The 20316-nt window shown below is 40.8% G+C and overlaps 1 protein-coding gene across 5 annotated transcripts in view; it reads left to right on the forward strand.

The window, feature by feature from the left end:
• The window catches only part of HERC2 (HECT and RLD domain containing E3 ubiquitin protein ligase 2), a 201837-nt gene that overhangs the window by 130406 nt on the left and 51115 nt on the right, over window positions 1–20316 (forward strand). For all 5 annotated transcript variants that reach the window (XM_075916267.1, XM_075916303.1, XM_075916286.1 and 2 more), the window contains exons 58-68: window positions 1426–1507; window positions 1650–1793; window positions 7374–7464; window positions 10085–10262; window positions 10495–10576; window positions 10662–10833; window positions 13202–13346; window positions 16000–16225; window positions 17665–17836; window positions 18482–18668; window positions 19602–19742. In XM_075916267.1, coding sequence (XP_075772382.1) covers window positions 1426–1507; window positions 1650–1793; window positions 7374–7464; window positions 10085–10262; window positions 10495–10576; window positions 10662–10833; window positions 13202–13346; window positions 16000–16225; window positions 17665–17836; window positions 18482–18668; window positions 19602–19742 — 1620 coding nt within the window. The remainder of the gene's footprint in view (window positions 1–1425; window positions 1508–1649; window positions 1794–7373; window positions 7465–10084; window positions 10263–10494; window positions 10577–10661; window positions 10834–13201; window positions 13347–15999; window positions 16226–17664; window positions 17837–18481; window positions 18669–19601; window positions 19743–20316) is intronic.

A 20316-nucleotide genomic window follows, 5' to 3' on the forward strand; every position in this document is an offset into this window, starting at 1 on the left:
CTGGACCACGGATGTTGCCGGACCACAGAAGTTCAACCTGCAGTCAATAACTTGAAATTATGTACCATAAGAATGATTATTACGGACGTGCTTAATTTACATATCAGTACAAAGTATTTCTGTGCTAGGAAACTCTTACAATTTTACAGTGGTGCTGATTCAATTATCTGAAAAAATAAAATAAATTCCTGACCCTTGCTAGTATAATCCTTTTGAATGTGAAAAATTATTTAAAGGGAAATTTCAAATAAGTGCGTCCAGACCTGTTTGAGGTTTTTTTGGGAGCCAGTATGGCTGAGTGAGAAATATGTAACATATTTAATAATTGTAAGATACCATTACTCTGAAAATTCAGTTGAATAAAAGGAATACTAATATTTTAAAATTAGAATAAAAAGCTGATTTACTTGTTTGCAGAGTTCATATAGGATTGTAAAAATCTATGGAAGTATTATTCTCATAGCAAAAAATAACAATGCTGTTTCCAGAGCTACTCATATTATAATTGGCATTGATGCCAGTGTACAGATAGATTAACTTATCCATTTAGAAATATTATTTGGGTGAGAAATGATTTTTCCCTCCCAATTAGATCCTGATTGCAATTGCCATTGAAGTCAATGGGATTCTTCTGTTGGAGTTTAATGGGTTTTGGAACAAATCCTAGAAAAGGGAACAATTAGTAGGAAATATAATATAAAGCCATTAAACATTCAGAAGACAATCTTTTAAATGTAAACAGCTTGTCTTTTTTGGTTTAAAAAAAAAAAAAAGTTGCCATAACAAAAATCAAATGCAAACCCTCAACCTTTCACTACGCTTTATCAATTATCCTCCAGAATTTTTGTTTCACTAATTGTAATGAAGAAGCCTTTTTAGTAACACAAGATTACTTATTTTTTCCCTGATAATGTCTAACCTATATTGTTAAAGAACTTCACTTTTTGATTAATTGTAATATAAAGGATATAGAGAAAATAAATTTTGCTAGCATGCTCATATATACTGATTTCTGATGTGCTAATTGGCATTTTAACCAACTTGCTTAGGTTGTAGTTTATTGTGACTCTGACTAGGGTTGGTTTACTCAAAAAAATATAATGGGATAAAAAAAGCAATTTGTGCTTCATACTGCACTTTTTCCATCTAGTGCTTTATCTCCGTTTTACATAACACACCCATCCCTTACTTCAAACACTTGATCTGCTTCAGTTATTTAACTAATTGATTATCTGAAAGGTGTCAGATAATGGGGCAGTGAGTGCCACTGAAAAGCTAGTAAATGAACTTTTACAAACCGTTGGTTAGTTAAATTTAGATAAACCAACTTAGCATACTAGAATTGCACTTCAAAGAACTGTTAGAGGTAACAGACCTTTAAATCTGATTTTATGCAATAATCTCTCTCTTCTCCCGACCTTTTAGATCAAGGTTCCTTCATTCTCTGAAACTCTTTCAGCCTTGAATGTAGTACAGGTAGCTGGTGGATCCAAAAGTCTTTTTGCAGGTAGGATAACTCTGTGCAAGGTTCCTGCATTTCAAACTCCCTACACCTCATGGCCTTAAAATAAAAAGTAGAACAATTTTCCAAGAGGTGAGAGAATACATTGGTTTTTATTAATGGATATTTAAAACCTTTTTCCTTTTAGTAACTGTTGAAGGCAAAGTATATGCCTGTGGAGAGGCTACTAATGGAAGACTTGGTTTAGGCCTATCAAGTGGAACTGTGCCTATTCCCCGACAGATTACAGCTCTCAGTAATTATGTAGTGAAGAAGGTGGCTGTTCACTCAGGTACTGACTCTTTACGTTTCTCCATGGTAACATAAACACTGTGTACTTAACCTTAAAAGTGAAAGTGGGTTCCTGTGACCTATATCCTCTGCACAAGAACTATATAGAACAGAGCCTTAGATATACAGGAGCATTGTCTGAAATTCTGTGGGCTTCAGAAAGGAGATTAGGCTAGATCAGGGATGGGCAAAAGGGCCTCTGCGGGCTGGATCCGGCCCACCAAGCAGGTTGATCCAGCCTGCTGAGGCCCTGCTGTTCCCCCGCTATCAGGTCAATTAGGGCTTGGGGGGGGAGGGGGGAAGAGCGCATGAAGTTTCCTTCGCCTTGCTCCCAATCCCTGATTTGGTCTGGGTGCGAAAGGGGGAGCGTGTGAAGTCTCCTCCCACTGCCAGGGGTGTCTAGGTGGAACCTCGGCGGCAGTGCTCCCCACCCTTAGACCAGTCATGGTGGGGAAGCAGGGAAGTATCATTCACTTCTCTCCCCTCCCCCCCTCCCCATCTTCCGCTTGAGGCCCTGCCCCTTCTGGGGCAGCCCAGGGCTACTTCAGAAATTATTGCCCACCCCTGGGCTAGATAACCTCATGTTCCCTCTGGCCATAACATTTTTTTAATTTAGTCTCTCTTTTTTTTTTTTAACCTCTATGAAATAGTGGTATCTTTCTGAAAGTTACATTCAGAATAATTTCTGAATTTTCATAGTACAGTTTTTTGTCAATCCAATGGAAATATTTTTCTTAAACAAAAGAGTTAGCTATTTTTTTTTTAAGTGATTCATTTCTACTGAGGGAAAATGATCATGCTGGATTTTTTTTTAAAAGTTATAAAATAAGTTTTTTTCACCTTGTCAATAGACAGTATGAAAATTACTGCTTTTGAGTTGTGGAATGGGGAACCTAGCACTATATTAAATTCCTTGGACTTTTGCTTGACTCTTGCTGCCGTGATGATTGTGCACGTTCTAGTCTTCAGTATGGAAGGAATGCCAGTTGTTAGGAAGAGTCAGGTGTTAGTAGTGATTCAATCGTTAGAAACATAGATAGTTTGGTTTGTGATGACTGGGAGAACCGTGTGGTCACTTGCCTGCCTGATGCAAAGGTTGCGGATCTCTTGAGGCATCTAGATGGACTTATGTGTAGTGCTGGGGAGGAGCCGATGGTCGTGGTACATGTAGGTGCCAATGACATAGGGAGGGTAGGAGAGATGTCCTGGGCTGTGTCCAGACTCAGGGGTTTTTTCGAAAAAAGTAGCCTTTTTTTGAAAAAACCTCACCTGCGTCCAGACTCAAGCCGCGTTCTTTCGAAATTAAATCGAAAGAACGCGGCTTGTCTTTTGATGGCGGTAAACCTCATTTCACGAGGAAGAACGCCTTCTTTCGAAAGTTCCTCTTTCGAAAGAAGGCGTTCTTCAATGTAAATAGGTCTTCTTCGAAAGAGAGCATCCAGACTCACTGGATGCTTTCTTTCGAAAAAGCAAGCCGCTTTTTCGAAAGTTCAATGTGCAGTCTAGACGCTCTCTTTCGAAAGAGGCTCTTTCGAAAGTATCTTTCGAAAGAGCCTCTTTCGAAAGAGGCTTGCAGTCTAGACATAGCCCTGGAGGCCAAATTTAGGTTGTTAGGAAAGAGACTGAAATCCAGGACCTCTGTGGTGGCATTCTCAGAAATGCTTCCAGTTCTTTGCACAGGGCCAGGTAGGCAGGCAGAACTTCAGAGTCTGAATGCGTGGATGGTGTAGGTAAGAGGGGTTTAGATTGATTAGGAACTGGGGACACTTTTGGGAGAGGGGGAGCCTATACAGGAAGGATGGGCTCCACCTAAACCAGGGTGGAACCAGATTGCTGGCACTAAACATTAAAAAGGCCGTAGAGCAGTTTTTAAACTAAGAGATGGGGGAAAGCCGATTGGTGCGGAGATGCACGTAAATCGGATGGAGACTTCTTTTAGAGGCGAATCCATTGATAGAGATTCTCTAAGCTGTAGTCAGAAAGAGGAGGGGAGAGGACAAACCATGGTCCAGAGCAGATAAACAACCGCATATAAAGGAATCCAGTGCATCAGGGAAGGGCAGACAGATAAGCAGTGGCAAATTTTTAAAGTGCTTCAACACAAATGCTAGGAGTCTGACTAATAAGATGGGTGAAGTAGAGTACCTCGTATTAAAGGAGGTTTTTAACATAATAGGCATCACTGAAACCTGGTGGAATGAGGAAAATTTGTGGGACACAATCATACCACGATATAAAATATATTGGAAGGATAGAGCAGGCTGTGTGGGTGGCAGAGTGGCACTGTATGCGAAAGATAATGTAGAATCAAATGAAATAAAAATATTAAGTGAATCAACATGTTCAATAGAATCATTATGGATAGTAATTCCACGCTCCAATAATAAGAAATTAGCAGTAGGGATATATTATCGACCACCTGACCAGGACAGCGATACTGACAGTGAAATGCTGAGGGAGATTAGAGAGGCTACCAAAATAAAGAAGTCTATAATAATGGGGGATTTTAATTATCCCCATATTGACTGGATACATGTCACCTCAGGAAGAGAAGCAGAGATAAAATTTCTCAATGGCTTAAATGACTGCTTCTTGGAGCAGCTGGTACAGGAACCCATAAGGGGACAGACAATTCTCGATTTAGTCCTGAGTGGAGCTCAGGATCAGGTCCAGGCGATATAACCATTACAGGACTGCTTGGGAATAGTGACCATAATATAATAACATTCAACATTCCTGTGGTGGGAAGAACACCTTAGCAGTCCAGAACGCTGGCATTTAATTTAAAAAAGGTGAATTACACAAAAATGAGGAGGTTAGTTAAACAGAAATTAAAAGGCACAGTGACTAGAGCTAAATCCCTGCAAGCTGCATGGAAAGACACCATAATAGAGACCTAACTTAAATGTATACCTCAAATTAAAAAACATAGTAAGAGACCTAAAAAAGAGTCACTGTGGCTTAACCACCATGTAAAAGAAGCAGTGAAGGACAAAAAGGCATCTTTTAAGAAGTGGAAGTCCAATCCTAGTGAGATAAATAGAAAGGAACATAAACACTGTCAAATCAAATGTAAAAATGTAATAAGTAAAGCAAAAAAAGATTTTGAGGAACAGTTAGCCAAAAACTCAAAGAAATAACAAAATTTTTTTTAAGTACATGAGAAGCAGGAAGCCTGCTAAAAACCTGAGAGTCCTAGATGATCAAGATATAAAAGGAGTAATCAAGGACGATAAAGCCATTGCGGAGAAACTAAATGATTTCTTTGCATCAGTCTTCACGGGCAAGTTAGTCGAAACAATAGTAAAGAATAAAATTGTGAGGCATATAGGAGAACATAATTTGTTGGACAAAAGTCAACATGGTTTCTGTAAAGGGAAATCATGTCTTACTAATCTATTAGAGTTCTTTGAAGGAGTTAACAAACATGCAGACAAGAGGGATCCAGTAGATATAGTATACAGTAATACTCCGATGGTCCGGCATCTGTCGGTCCGGCACTCTTGATGGTCTGGCACCATCAGGAACCCGGAAGTGCTCCGGGCAGCCGGACCATTGGAGCTGCTCTGCCCCCAGCTTCCCCTATTCAGCCGCTGCTAAAACTGACCAGCCGCTGAATCGGGGAAGCCGGAGGCAGAGCAGCTGGGGCACTGCCGGGTAGGTCTCATAGTGCTGCCCCTCAGGGCTGCGGGACCAACTGGGCAACACCCCAGGTGTCCCCAATTCAGCCGCTGCTGAAACTGACCAGTGGCTGAGTCCAGGAAGCCCGGGGCAGAGCAGCTCTTCCCCAGGCTTCCTGGAGTCAGCCGCTGATCAGTATCAGCAGCGGCTGGCTTGGGGACACCTGGGGCAAAGCAGCTGGGGTTCTGCTGGGTTGGTCCAGTAGCGCCGTGGTGTGGCGTTGCGGGCCCAACCCAGCAGCACCCCAGCTGCTCTGCCCCAGGAGTCCCCAAGAGCAGTTGGGGTGCTGCCGGGTTGGTCTCGCCGTGCCAAGGATCGGCACACTACCGGCAGCACTCCAGCTGCTCTGCCCAGGCGTCTCCGATTCAGCCGCTGCTGGTCAGTTTTGGCAGCGGCTGAATCAGGGACGCCTGGGGCAGAGCTGGACTTTCGGAAGGGGGCGCTATGAGGGGTCTGGGGTGGCATCCCCCCCCCAAGATCCCTCATAGTCCCCCCTTCCGATAGTCCAGCATATCTGATAATCCGGCACCCCCTGGGTCCCAAAGGTGCCGGATTATCGGAAGTTTACTGTACTTACATTTTCAGAAAGCCTTTGACAAGGTCCCTCACCAGAGGCTCTTGTGTAAATTACATTGCCATGGGATAAGAGGGAAGGTCCTTTCTTGGATTGAGAACTGGTTAAAAGACAGGAAACATAGAGTAGGAATAAATGGTAAATTTTCAGATTGGAGAGGGGTAACTAGTAGTGTCCCCCAAGGGTCAGTCCTGAGACCAGTCCTGTTCAGCTTATTCATAAATGATCTGGAGAAAGGGGTAAGCAGTGAGGTGGTAAAGTTTGTGGATGAAACCAAACTGTTTAGGATAGTCAAGACAGAAACAGACTGTGAGGGACTCCAAAAAGATCTCACCAAACTGAGTGATTGGGCAACAAAATGGCAAATGAAATTGAATGTGGATAAGTGTAAAGTAATGCACATCGGGGAAAAATAACCCCAACTGTACGTACAGTATGATGGGGGCTAATTTGGCTACGACAAATCAGGAAAGAGAGCTTGGAGTTGTGGATAGTTCCCTGAAAACTTCTACACGGCGTGCAGTGGCGGTCAAAAAGGCAAATAGGGTGCTAGGAATGATTACGAAAGGGATAGAAAATAAGACACGGAATATTTTACTGCCCCTGTATAAAACTATGGTACGCCTACATCTTGAATACTGTGTACAGATGTGATCTCCTCACCTCAAAAAAGATATTTTAGCCTTGGAAAGGGTTCAGAAAAGGGCAACTAAAATGATTAGGGGTTTGGAACGGGTCCCATATGAAGAGAGGTTAAAACGACTGGGACTTCTCAGTTTAGAAAAGAGGAGACTGAGAGAGGATATGATAGAGGTCTATTAAAATCATGAGTGGTGTGGAGAGGGCGAATAAAGAAGTTATTTATTAGTTCCCATAATAGAAGAACTAGAGGACGCCAAATGAAGTCAATGGGTAGCAGGTTTAGAACTAATAAAAGAAAGTTCTTCTTCACACAGCATGTAGTCAACTTGTGGAACTCCTTGCCAGAGGAGGCTGTGAAGGCTAGAACTATAATAGAGTTTAAAGAGAAGCTAGATAATTTCATGGCAGTTATGTCCATGAAAGGCTATTAGCCAGGGGATAGAAATGGTGTCCCTGGCTTCTGTTTGTCAGAGGCTGGAGAGGGATGGCAGGAGACAAATCGCTTGATCATGGTCTTCCGTCCACCCTCTCTGGGGCACCTGGTGTTGGCCACTGTCGGCAGACAGGCTACTGGGCTAGGTGGACCTTTGGTCTGACCCAGTATGGCTGTTATGTTCTTATGTAGTATGGAAGGGCAAAGAAATAAATCTTGGCTTTTTGTAACTGTGATTTAAACCGTTGCAGGTGGCCGGCATGCTATGGCTTTAACAGTTGATGGGAAAGTATTTTCATGGGGCGAAGGAGATGATGGAAAACTTGGCCACTTCAGCCGAATGTAAGGATATAATTTCTAGTAGCAAGTAGAAGTAGGAAGTATTTCAAACAAATGAGATTAAATACTGCCATTGATTGCTAATTATAATTCAAATATATTGATATTAAAGAACTGTTAGAAAAATATTCTTTTGCAATACATATATCAGTTTTGTATGTTGTAAACTAAGATTTGAAAAACAGATTTCTCTTAATGAGTAAGGTTGGTCTTTAATTGGGAGTCTTTTGTGTATTCATTATTAAAAAGTTTTGAAAGTCTGCAGAATTATTGGTTGTTGATATGCACTGGGTAATGATGGATGGGTGTGTGTCTGAGATGCCTGCAACAGCCTGATGAGGATCTACTCGTGCTCTGTAGACCTTTCCAATTTTCAACTGAGTTTCTAGGTAAGAAGCCACTGTAATTTTTTTGAATGGTTGATAAAACAAATCAAGCTTTTCTTATGGTGAATGTGTGCTGTCTTATCTGACAGAGCTGTGTGTCATGTCAAACCTTTCTAGGGATGTAAATGAGCAGGTGACTATACGATTAACCTCTGAATCAGAAGCAGTAAGGTGAAGGGGAAGCGGGAGCCGGCTTAAAAGCTGGTTTTCCCTAGCACTGGCTCCGCAGTGTTTCTCCTTCCCTCCACCACACACACTACTGTCTCTATCAGAGGCAGCAGCGCAGGAAGCAAACAAGTTCCAGTGAAGGAGGTCTAGGTTGGATATTAGAAAAAGCTGTTTCACTAGGAAGGTGGTGAAGCACTGTAATGGGTTATCTAGAGAGGTGGTGCGGTCTCCATTATGAGAGTTTAAGGCCCGGTTTGACAAAGCCATGGCAGGGATGATTTAGTTGAAGTTGGTCAGGCTTTTAGTAGTGGGTTGGACTACATGACCTCATCTGGTCAGGTCCCAAGGGTGCCAGAACAGGGAGGTCCAACCTATATTTTATTGAAGCAGTAAAGCAAAGTACCAACATTGTTTTGATACCAGCAACGCATGGTATACCATTTTCTTAAGTAATTATATTTGTAGTCTGACACTTGTGATGACTTTAAAGTTGCTAAGGGGATTTTTTTAACTGTTAATGTGCTTTTGAGCTAGAGAAGTAGATTTTTCTCCTGAAAGTTTCATAAATTTCAAACCTTTTTAGCAAGAAGAGTGAGAAAGTTTTATACTCACTTTGTGTTAAGTGCATAGGGAAAATCTTCAAGTTATTTAATTTTAACTAATATTAACGAATTCAGTAGAAATATTCTTCATACTGTATAATTCGGAGAGAGGTGCTTAGGAGCATTACACGAAATATAGAAAAATACAAAATGTGCCTGAGAGTTTGAGTACAAGAATAAACATGACTCAACAAATGTGTGGGTGACAAACAGAAGTGAGAGAGTATGTGGCAAGGAGAAAAGATGGCTTTATTAGTTTACACATAGGCACATACATTTTTTGCTATATATTTTGTTCTATTTATTAAATAGAACTTTAAACCGAAAACATTCTTGACTCATTGTGGGCAGTGTTTGTTTTGCTGCCTGCATGATGTTCCCTGAATACTACTGCACTGCCAGTTAATTACGATTGTGGCTTCCACACCACATAAGAAAACCTACTGAAATGAAAGTTGGACTATGGATTCAGTGAGCAGAAGGTTGAATTTAACTAGAAGACATCCTGTTTTCTCAGGCAAATACTACAGGGATGATGACAAGAAACATATCCTGTACTCTAGCAGATACCCGATAATGAATGCTTGCTTATCCTATTTCCCCTGTGAAGAGCAGAGCTGGAGTAGGAATCGACACTTCTTTTCCTCATCCTCTGGCTCTCTCCATCTCAAGTTGGAGATACTGGAGTCTTTGTGCTGCTGTATTGGAGGCTCAGCCAAGTGTACCACATTCTATGCAATCTTTTCCCATCCTGTGCATAGCAAGACCCAAGACCAAGAGATCAGAGGATGTTCTTGTGGGTTGGCATATAGGGCCTAGGGACCTCCACTTTTGGGATTCACATGGATTTTACAAAAAATATATGGCAAATACTGAATATCTTTTTTTTTTTTTTCAGACAGAATTTGTTCATAATTATAATTATCTGTGCAAAACTGAATTTAAGTATCTTTTTCGAAGATGAGACCACTGGCTAAATACAGTCTATAGCCACTTTGAACTGATAACACTGATTTTTATTACATCTGACTGTTCTAAATATTTGACTTTTTACTTTCTCTGTCATTAATTTTCATAAATATCTCAGTGTGGGCAGCGATGACAGATCATACAGATTGACTTAATCTTTCTCTCTCATACTTCATTATCAGGATGCTGCAGTGTGTGTGTTATGTAACGTCTTTAAAAATGAACTTTCAGTTGAACAATTAAAATAGTGGAAAATGAAAATTTAAGGTTAACTTTTTACCAAACCTACATTTTTGGCCTAAATTGACTTGAATTATACATTTAAGAAATATCAAAATAAATTGATTCAGTGACTTATTGTGAAACTCTGTATACTAGCATTAGGGCAAATTTGTCATTGAAGTGTTTAATATTACATGAGATGTTGGAAGGTTGAACATATAATATACTGTATGAGATCACAAAAGAAGGTGACAAATCCTTTTAATTTTTCTTTAGGAATTGTGATAAACCAAGATTGATAGAAGCACTGAAAACTAAACGTATTCGTGACATTGCTTGTGGCAGTTCGCACAGTGCTGCCATTACTTCTAGTGGTGAATTGTACACATGGGGCCTCGGTGAATATGGCAGACTGGGTCATGGAGACAATACTACACAACTCAAACCGAAGATGGTAAATACAAGAGGTGTTTCCTGACTGTATCAGTGTCTGTGTATATATACATGCAGAAGAATAGAAAATAAAGGTAGAAATGAAGCCGAGGATCCATCCCAAACCAGTGTGTAATGTGAGGTTGGATGTATAAAGAACAAAACAAGTCACAAATACTTTGAAATTACTGTGAAATCTTTGAAATATGTTTAATGTGTCTGAGGCAGCATGTTTTCTTTTTTGTGCATTCTAGGTTAAAGTGCTTCTTGGTCACAGAGTCATTCAAGTTGCTTGTGGAAGCAGAGACGCTCAGACTCTGGCTTTGACAGATGAAGGTAGGAATATCTTGCTTTAGCAACTTCACAGCATATGGGAATATTGTGATCAAAATCTGACATCCAGTTTGGTTGATATTCCTAGGTTTAGTGTTTTCCTGGGGCGATGGTGACTTTGGAAAACTGGGACGAGGAGGAAGTGAAGGATGCAACATTCCTCAGAACATTGAAAGACTGAATGGCCAGGGTGTGTGCCAGATTGAGTGTGGGGCTCAATTCTCTTTGGCACTTACCAAATCTGGAGTGGTGTGGACCTGGTATGTTAAGCTTGCAAAGACATATTTACAAAAAACTTCAAGTTGTGGTGATTGCTACTAATTGGCTTATTACATGTATGCCTTGTGTATATGTTTAGTTTATTCTGAAATACCCTGTTGTGACCATCCCCATCTACTCCCTCTTCCTGCTCACTTGTTTGTGTCTGCACTACTTACATTTTGTTGCTAGTGTAAGAGTGCCTGGGACCCTTTCTTGGTTTAAGGCATATACATTTTAGTGCAATAAATAGAAATAAAGGTTATTGTGAAAAAAGAAAATCTTTAAATAGTTGAAGCCCTACTTAACTTCAGTATTGTGGAACGTATGGATTCTGCAATTTTTTTGGCTTTCACCGCAATTTTGACTAGGCGTGGGACTAACAGGAGGAACCCCAACCACCCCAGGTCTGAGGGCTGGAGGTTTTGGCTGTCAGCCCCAGACCTCCAGCTCTCAGCTCTGGGTGGCCAACAGTGGAGAAATAATATTGTGGAAAAATAATAAAATAATGGACTTTATTACTGAAAATAATGTCTGTTATTCTTTTCTGTAATTTGCAGCTGAATTGTGGACTGGCAACGGAAATTTATTTATAATCATCCCACTATTCAAGTAGGGCTTTATATATAGTTTAGGAAATATTACAGCTCAGTTCCTCTTGGCGCTTAATGTTAAAGCAAGTACTTTGCTGAATCTTATATGTTTTCTAATTACAGAATCACTGGTTGTGGCTCCATTGTTAGCAATTAGTTTTTCCACTTGAATCGGGGATTCAGCCATTTTTTGTATAGAGAATACAGCATATTCTCAATATTAGAATGTTCTTTGAGGATAGAATGACAATTTATCATCTAAGAGCTTACAAGTGAATTGGTTTGTTAGTTAAAATGTATAAAGATAATTGATGATACTTTAAAATAAAACAAGATCTATTTATTTATTTTTTGTTCCAAGTGATCTCAGTAACAGAAAAACACAGGGTTTTCAAACATCTTACTTGGTTAAATTGAATTCTTATGTACAAGCTATCTTTGAAGACACTTAGCTTGAGGATTAGCCTGCCCCCCCCTCTTTTCATAAACTTATATTTATTCTTTGACACAGACTGATGAATGGTATTTGTCTATAGTGCATCTCACAACAATCTGCAGTCTTTCCAAGTGGTTATCGCCTGTTGTTCTCTGAGAATAAAGCTAACTGAGCTTCTAATAAAGATGTTGTCCTTCAGAATGACTGCTATCCCCCATTGCTATCAGTGTGTGGGAAGCAAAACTGCCTGTAGCCCACCATTTTCCCTTCTATGGGCCCTATCTTGTATTGACACTGCAAAGAGTTGGAGGCAGGAGAGAGGAAATTCAAATGTCTTCAAAAATAGGTTTAATCTAAACTGGGAGTACAAACACTAAAATATTTAATTATCATAATGTGTGGCTGTTTCATGACATCACTGCAAGGCAAAGAACCTCATTTGTGTATCTCAGCTTTACACTTACATACCCAGCATGCTTGTATTTCTTAAACATTAAACCTTACCCCGGAATTTCCTGAGCTTGTAGTACTTTTTTTGGGGGGGGAGGGAATTAGAAAACGTAAGGTGTGTGTGTGTGTTTTTTTTTTGTTTTTTTTTATAAATCCTTATGATACTAATATACAGTTAAATTGTAACAAGTTTTATTTGGATATTACTATGGAAACTAAGGACTTTTGGAGATATGTGATTTCCAACAAGGGCTGATTACTGTTACAGAATATAATGGGGAAAGATGAGAATTGTTATCTCTCTCTCTTTATTTTTTTGTGCACATTTGATACTGCTAGTATTATCTTGAGGTGTTGTATAAAATAAAGTGAATGACAAGTGAGTTGAGCTATGTTAATGGTGTGTCTCAAACTTGAGGAAAATTTCATGTATTGGTGATAAAAGTAATTTGTGTTTTGAGGCTTGTCTGAGTTATGTGCAGTTTTACTCATGTGAGCAATTGTCACAGGGAACTCCTATGTCTATATAAATTGTAAGCTGGATAGTAATTTTAATGACTTACTCAAAAATTATCACCTTATAAGTAAGCTTATAATAAGGCATTTCAAAACAAAGAATGAATTTTATGCAATTACAGTAATTCCCCCACAATAATCACACATTTTTTTTTTTTTTTTAGTAGAGAGACCAATGTATGAAAGGTTGTAGGTTTTTTTCGCTATCTTCTAGGGATGAGTTTTTTCCAGATCATGTTTTAAGGTCATTGTCAAAAAAATTGCACTGCTGTTATGCAAAAAGCTTTCAATTTGCATAGGCGTAATGGTAAAGGATTGCAATGTTTGTAACACTAACTGCCTTGAATTTCACATTTACTACCTTGTCTGTTCCAGGGGCAAGGGGGATTACTTCAGGCTTGGTCATGGCACTGATGTACATGTGCGAAAGCCACAGGTTGTGGAAGGGCTGAGAGGGAAGAAGATTGTACATGTGGCTGTAGGTGCACTTCACTGCCTAGCTGTCACTGACACAGGACAGGTAAGTTATTCTGGTCCAGAAAAAGCTAGATACTGAGGCAATGTAGGCAGCAGTAAAACTTCTGGCCTTTTTATTTTTGTTAATTATACTACAGGTTGGACCTCCTTTATCTGGCATCCTTGGTACCTGAGCCGTCCTGCACCTGGGAATTTGCCAGACCAGGGGAGGTCATGGTTTCCCTGCTGGTTGCCCCACTGCTGGCTCCTCTCCCTGGGGCTCCCTGCCCTGCTGCTGCCCTGCTAACGCTGGACCAGCAAGGGCTCTCCACCATGCTGCCCGCTGGCTGTGTCAGGGATTCCAAGTGATTCCCCAGCCAGGGCTGCCTGACTGCCACCAGCCCTGCTGCCTTTATGGGTGGCTGGGGCTGCCCGGCCATCGCCAGCCCTGCTATCTCTGGGGTTCCTCAGGCTGTATGGCCACTGCTGGCCCCACTGCTGTGGTCCAACCCTGCTGTTGCTTCAGGTTTCCTGGGGTTCCCCAGCTGGGGCTGCCAAGCCAACCCCCGCTGCTACTAGGAATTCTCCTGCTGGGGCTGGGATTCTTCAGCTGCCACCTGGCCTGCTGCCAGTGTTGCCCAGATGGAGCTGCTGCCTGTCCCCACTGCTGCTAGGGGTTTCCGGTCAGAGCTGCCCAGCCATCCCAGCCTTGCTACCGCCAGGAGAGTTCCATGGCCACTGCTGGCCCTGCTGCTACAGGCTCTCTGGCCGGCTGACCCCACTGACACAGAGGATTCCCAAGCCTGGGAGGAGGCTCCTGGATCCTGCCTGGCCCCGCTGATGCTGGGGTACCTCGTTGTGCTACCGCTGGCCCATCCAGGATTCCACACTCCGGGTCCTTGGGATCTTTGATCTAGCAATATCTGTGGGCTTGTCAGACCATAGATGTTACCGGACCAGAGTGTCCAAGATTTGGGAGTTCAGTCTGTACAGCGGATTTGGTGCTAGTGGCTAGTTTCAGACTCAATAGTTCTCAGTTTGTACTAAATACAGAGTTTATAGGAACACATGAAACCATAGGCAAGTTGCATACACCATCACGAGAACAAGATCCACTATCTTTTAACAGTTTTATTAAAGTTGCCAACAAAGTTTATAAATGTCACAGCACACACAATTCCTAAATATATACATGCACCAGTTATCACTATAGATGTACACTCATCCTCCTGCATGGTGGTAGAGTCTAAAGTCCTTCTCTGGATTGATCATCAGTATGCTGGAGGTTTCCTGGAAAAGCTCAGTTTTTCTGCTCCGGGTACCCTTTTTTCACCCTTTTTGTGATTCTATACCTACATTCTGCTGATGTACAGAAGTGTCAACCCTTTCTTTATTGGTCTCTGTCCTCTAGAAACATAAGGGATCCCAAATTCTATAGCATGTGTAGGTTCTCATGAACATTGATGTGCCACCAGTATCCTACAGTTAAGACACATGGTTAGAGACAAGATTTGCTATTACAGCATTTTATAATGTAAAATTTAATCTTGCTAGACTTCTGCAATATTACTTTTTGGTACCTCTTTTCCATTAAGGTAGGACATCCAGTTATTCCTTTGTCATTTACTTGTTGGCATTTCTTGTGTCCAAGGCCTAAAATAGCTAAGCTAAAATGCAGACCTCGGCCTACAAGTTTTATTTTTCTGCTTGTCTTACTTAAATCTAATACATGATTCCTCTAGATGCTGATCTGTCTTAAGCTTCTGTATTCCTACAGATTAACTCCAGTTGACATACAGTGAATATATATGTTATTACATGTTGATTAATCATATTACACAATAAATAGATTAGGTATATTAATGTGATTGTCACTTAGAATTTTCTTGCCTTCATATACTTATTCATATACACCCAGAATTATTCATTGTCAGGGTTTCCATACCCCCGCCCAGAAGGGTTGCCAGCTATCTCATCTCACAAACCCAAAGACTCTTGCACCATCACTGCCCCCTCCTTGATTCTGCACCCTTGTTCTGCTCCCTTCTTTGAGGCCTTGACCTCTTCACTCCATTCTACCACACTCCATTCCACCACCCTCACTTTCATCAGGCTTGGACAAGGAGTTGGGGTGTGGGAGAGGACGTAGAGTTTGTGCTCTGGCAGGAAGTTTGGGTGAGGGCTCTGGGATGGGGCTGAAGATTGAGGGGAGGGAGAGTGGAAATCAGATGGGTGGCATTTACTTTGGAGGCTCCCAGAAGTGACTGGCACACCCCTCTGCCATTGGGGGGGGGGGGGGGGGGAGGAGTCAGGAGCTGCAGAGTTGGTGCTCAGTGTGGGGGCAGTGTGTGGAACACTCCTTCCTCCCCCTGAAGGGTGGTGCAGGGATGGTACCAGCTGCTTCCAGGAGTGGTACAGATTGAGGGTAGGTAGGATCCCTGCCTTAGTCTTGCTGCGCTGCCAGAGGCCCCAGTCCCTTTTAAATCATCTGAGCCCTGGGGAGTTGTCCTTTTAACACCCCCCACTTTTCTCTCTCTCTCTCACACCCACCCACCCACCCACCCTTTCAGCAAGCCTGTATATTAGCATATACCTAAAAGCATCAGCTGTTAAATATGAAGGTGATAGGTACTCTAGAAATGCATTAAATTAGTAACAAGTCATTTAGAGATAAGATTCAATTAAACAAATTAACATATGGAACTGTCTATTGGCAGGTTTATGCTTGGGGTGACAATGATCATGGACAACAAGGCAATGGAACTACCACAGTCAATAGAAAACCCACTCTTGTCCAGGGTTTAGAAGGCCAGAAAATTACACGTGTTGCTTGTGGATCTTCCCACAGTGTAGCATGGACAACAGTAGATGTGGCTACACCATCAGTTCATGAGCCAGTACTCTTCCAAACAGCCAGAGACCCTTTAGGCGCTTCTTATCTGGGTAATACAAAACTTGTGTTTATATTCTTAACATTTTAAACAACGTTGTGTGCGTGTGTGTGTGTGTAGACGAATGAGGGATGTAATGGGTGATGCTTGTTGTTTACAGTTAACTGATGGGGGGTCTGCGAGTGGTGGCTACTTCAGCCCCAAGGGATCAGTCATGAGTGAGGAACACTCCAGCTTGGCTGGGCTGAAGCGCTCCCCTCACCCATTTTTAACTAGTTAACCAGTTAAACTTAACGCTTAACCAGTTAACTAACTAAAAAGGATTTTACATCCCTAAGGGTATGCCGAGTCATAGGGGATCTGTCTGCAAGGAGGCAGAAGGGATCTGTCGAAAAAAGCTTTTTCTCGACAGATCCCCCTCTAGACTGCCAATTTTTGCTGACAAAGTGCTGTCAGCAAAACATGATGGCCATTTTTATGCAAATTAGGCACGGGATATTTAAATCCCTGCCTCATTTGCAATGTCGACCTGCCTAATCTGCATCCCTCTGCTGACAGAGGGATGCAGTCTAGACATACCCTTAGAAGAGCAAGTGTAGGGAAGAGGTGGAGTTATCAGATGAAAACCATTTAAAATACTGATTTGATGGAAAAAGGAGGAAGTGAGAAGAGCAACAATACTTGAGAAGCTAAAAACATTGTATGCCCTGAAGCTGCGTCTCATAAAAGTACGTGCTAGTTTAAGACATTTAAAAGTTTAAACTGTTTGCCAAAGTCCAAAATGCCTTACCAAAAATGAGCTCTTGTTGAAACTGTAGACAATTTTCGTTCTCCCCCCCCCCCCCCCCCCCCCTTACAGTGCATGTCACTTTGTGACCTTACCCTGCTTGGGGTTTCTGGGTGCTATGATAATATTAAATCTCTGAGTATTCTTTTGCATCATGAAGAATTATTTTAGAGGCATATGTTATCTTAACTATTGACTAAAAGACAAGTAACCACCTTTTAAAGTGGTAGCAGTGATCTAAGGTGGCATCTTCCCAGTTTATCTAAACCAAGATTTAGTCAGACTTGAGTAACAAAAGTTGTATGTAAAATAACGTAATATTTTTTATGTTTCTATGTCTTTTAGTGCATTAGCTATCTTTTTCCTGGACAGAACTGCAACAGTAACAGAGTTTCATAAATATACTGCCCGCGCACACATGCGCTCTCTCCTAAAGTTATCTGGTCAGTTTGTCCAAGTAAAGCTTGTTTTCGAAGTCAGTAAGCAAATGAGTGGTATTGCAGTGCTTCCATGTTTGAGTAAATTTTAGACTCTGATTTATATGGAAGTCATTACCAAACTAGATTCACTAATGGATTTCATATCAGTATTACACAAATTGTAAGCTAAGAATCCTTTCCATATGTGACATTAAGCATGTATCAAATAAAAAAGTGGTTTTAATAATCCTTTTCTTAAAAAGCACCTTTGGCTTTCTTTCACAGGTGTTCCATCAGATGCAGATTCTTCTGCTACCAGTAACAAAATCAGTGGTGTGAACAGTTCGAAACCTAATCGCCCTTCCCTCGCTAAAATTCTTCTATCGTTAGATGGAAACCTTGCCAAACAGCAAGCGTTATCTCATATATTGACAGCATTACAAATCATGTATGCAAGGTAGGCATGCCAATATTCTTGTATTTTACAGGGTGAAGCATAGATGGTAACTAGTTCATATTGTTTCTCAGTTATGTCAGATAATCGTGTATAAAATAGGGCTCTAGAATATATGGGTTAATGTCCTTTAAACTTCTTCTTGGTGTTGTCTTGAAATCGATTTGTTGGCACAGGTTTTCCTGGCAGGACTGTCATATACAGCACAGGAAATTCTAAATCTCTGCAACAAAATATTCACATATTTGTATTTAGAAGTCTCATGTGAGAGCTTATCATCCAAATAAGAAAAGTGTGACTTCCAACTATATTCTTGTTGTATACCTTGTAGTTGAGACACTGTATCACAAAGGGAAAGGGTTGTTTTGCGATTGTTCATTTCTGTTTGTAAAGACAGGAGGAATATTAGTGGTTAAGAGTGTGAAGAAACTTGTGGAAAACTTTAGTTTAAAAAAACCCTCCAAACTCTGTAAGTATCTAATTGCCTTAGCTAAGTGTGAATCCTCCCATATAGAATGGAAGCAAACTACCCTGTGGACCAGTACTTCTAGTATTACTCCAGCTGAATAACATGACACTTGCATTCCACTAAGAGGATTTGGTGGGCCTAGTGTAAGTTTGTTCTCAACACTTTTATTTTTGATTTAGGGATGCAGTTGTTGGAGCACTGATGCCTGCAAGTATGATTGCACCAGTGGAATGTTGTTCTTCATCCCCAGTCCCTCCACCAGATGCTGCTTCGACAGGGAGCCCTGCCAATGGGGAAGAGTGTATGTTAGCAGTGGATGTCGAAGAGAGACTGAGCCCAAATCCCTGGCAAGACAGGAGAGGAGAGGTAAGATAAATATAGCAAACTTTATTTTGATTTGTTTTTAAGAGCAATAATTTCGAGTGCTGAAACATTCATCAACAATAACAGTGAAGTATTTTTTCCTTTGTTGAATTTGACAGTAACATGCATAAGAACTTTACTTCAGTGTCTAACTTCTGGAATCAATGCAATAAAGTTCCTGTAAGTGTCATGTGTCAGTTGTGCCTGATATAAAAAGATTAACATCTTATGATTATAATTAATCAATTCATAGCTTTCAAGTCCAGTAAATATGAGAGGTGATAAAGTAATTTCTTGCCATTTTTGGACCTATCCAAAGATATTGGTATTCTCTTAATTGGGTGTTGAAGCAGTTTAAAAAAAGTAGGTAGATTTACACACTTAATTTAAAAAAAGAACATATGCAGTAAAATGACAGTTCATAACCAAAGTTATTGCAATATAAAAGACAAGACATAACAGGTAGATGAAACAAACAACTAGGCAAGAATGGGGAGTTGGGCCCCTGACTTATAACTTACCTTCACTATGGGATAAATCATAGTGCGATTGATGCTGTGGCATTCATTTAGTAAGTCTAGTTAAGGCCTGCTAAGTCAATGGTAGAATGTCTCCCATTGACATAGTGCAGTGCAGATACTGCAGTAAGTCCATGTATGTTATGTGGAATTGGGTTATATAGTTTGTGTAATTGAAGCAGCACAAATTGTATCAACTTGGTGCCACAGTGAAAACAAACCCTCAGTTCACCAAGAGGCACCACTGCAATATAAAGGTTCATACTGGAACTGGATTTCTTGAATAAGATGTTGCAATTTTTAGGCATCACTGTTCTGAGCACTAATTGTCCACAGAGTTCTATTTACTGCACCTGTTTAAACAAGCTTAACTAGATTTATTAATGCCCTCTGGGTAACTCTTATGTCTTTTAACTAGGTTGTTTCTTCAGAAGATGCTGTGACGCCCTCTGCTATAACGCCCTCAGCTGCTGCTGCCTCTTCGCGTCCTTTCATTCCAGTCACTGATGATCCTGGAGCTGCCAGTATCATAGCGGAGACCATGACCAAAACCAAAGAAGTAACGTTACTAATATTTTTTTAAGATTATAGGTTTTATTATGTATTTCCATAAAGCAATTGAATTGCTCTGGTGTTTGACATGTTGTCATCAGAGTAAAAATAGATTACTGATGCTTCAACAACTGCCATAAGCATGCTGCCTTATGGGAAACAAGTTTGCAGTCACTTCTGAATTCACTGCTTAGTACGTGTCCTGTTTCTTATTGAGAATATAATACAACCTTGTGCATGTAGTTAGCTTTTTATAATGCAAATATATATTTTTGGGTCACTAGATAGAGCTTTCCCATCAAAAAGTACTGTTTTGACAAAGCTCTACTTTCAAAAGTGAGATCAGAAGAAGATATGCAAATTCTCATGGAATTTGCATATCCTTTCGAAAATAGAGCGTAGTTTAGATGTACCCTAAAAGTGTTACATCAGCACAGCTGCAGCATCTAGTGAAGATGCTCTATTTGAAAGGTCTTTTTTCAGTTCTGTTGCAGAATGAAAATAATTTTTTGAAACCTTGATATTTTTTCCTGAAATATTTTTTTCCAGCCAGCCCTAACGTCCAATAAATGTAAAAGCAG

Source organism: Pelodiscus sinensis, chromosome 1, assembly GCF_049634645.1.
Source record: "Pelodiscus sinensis isolate JC-2024 chromosome 1, ASM4963464v1, whole genome shotgun sequence".
Taxonomy (NCBI): Eukaryota; Metazoa; Chordata; order Testudines; family Trionychidae; genus Pelodiscus; species Pelodiscus sinensis.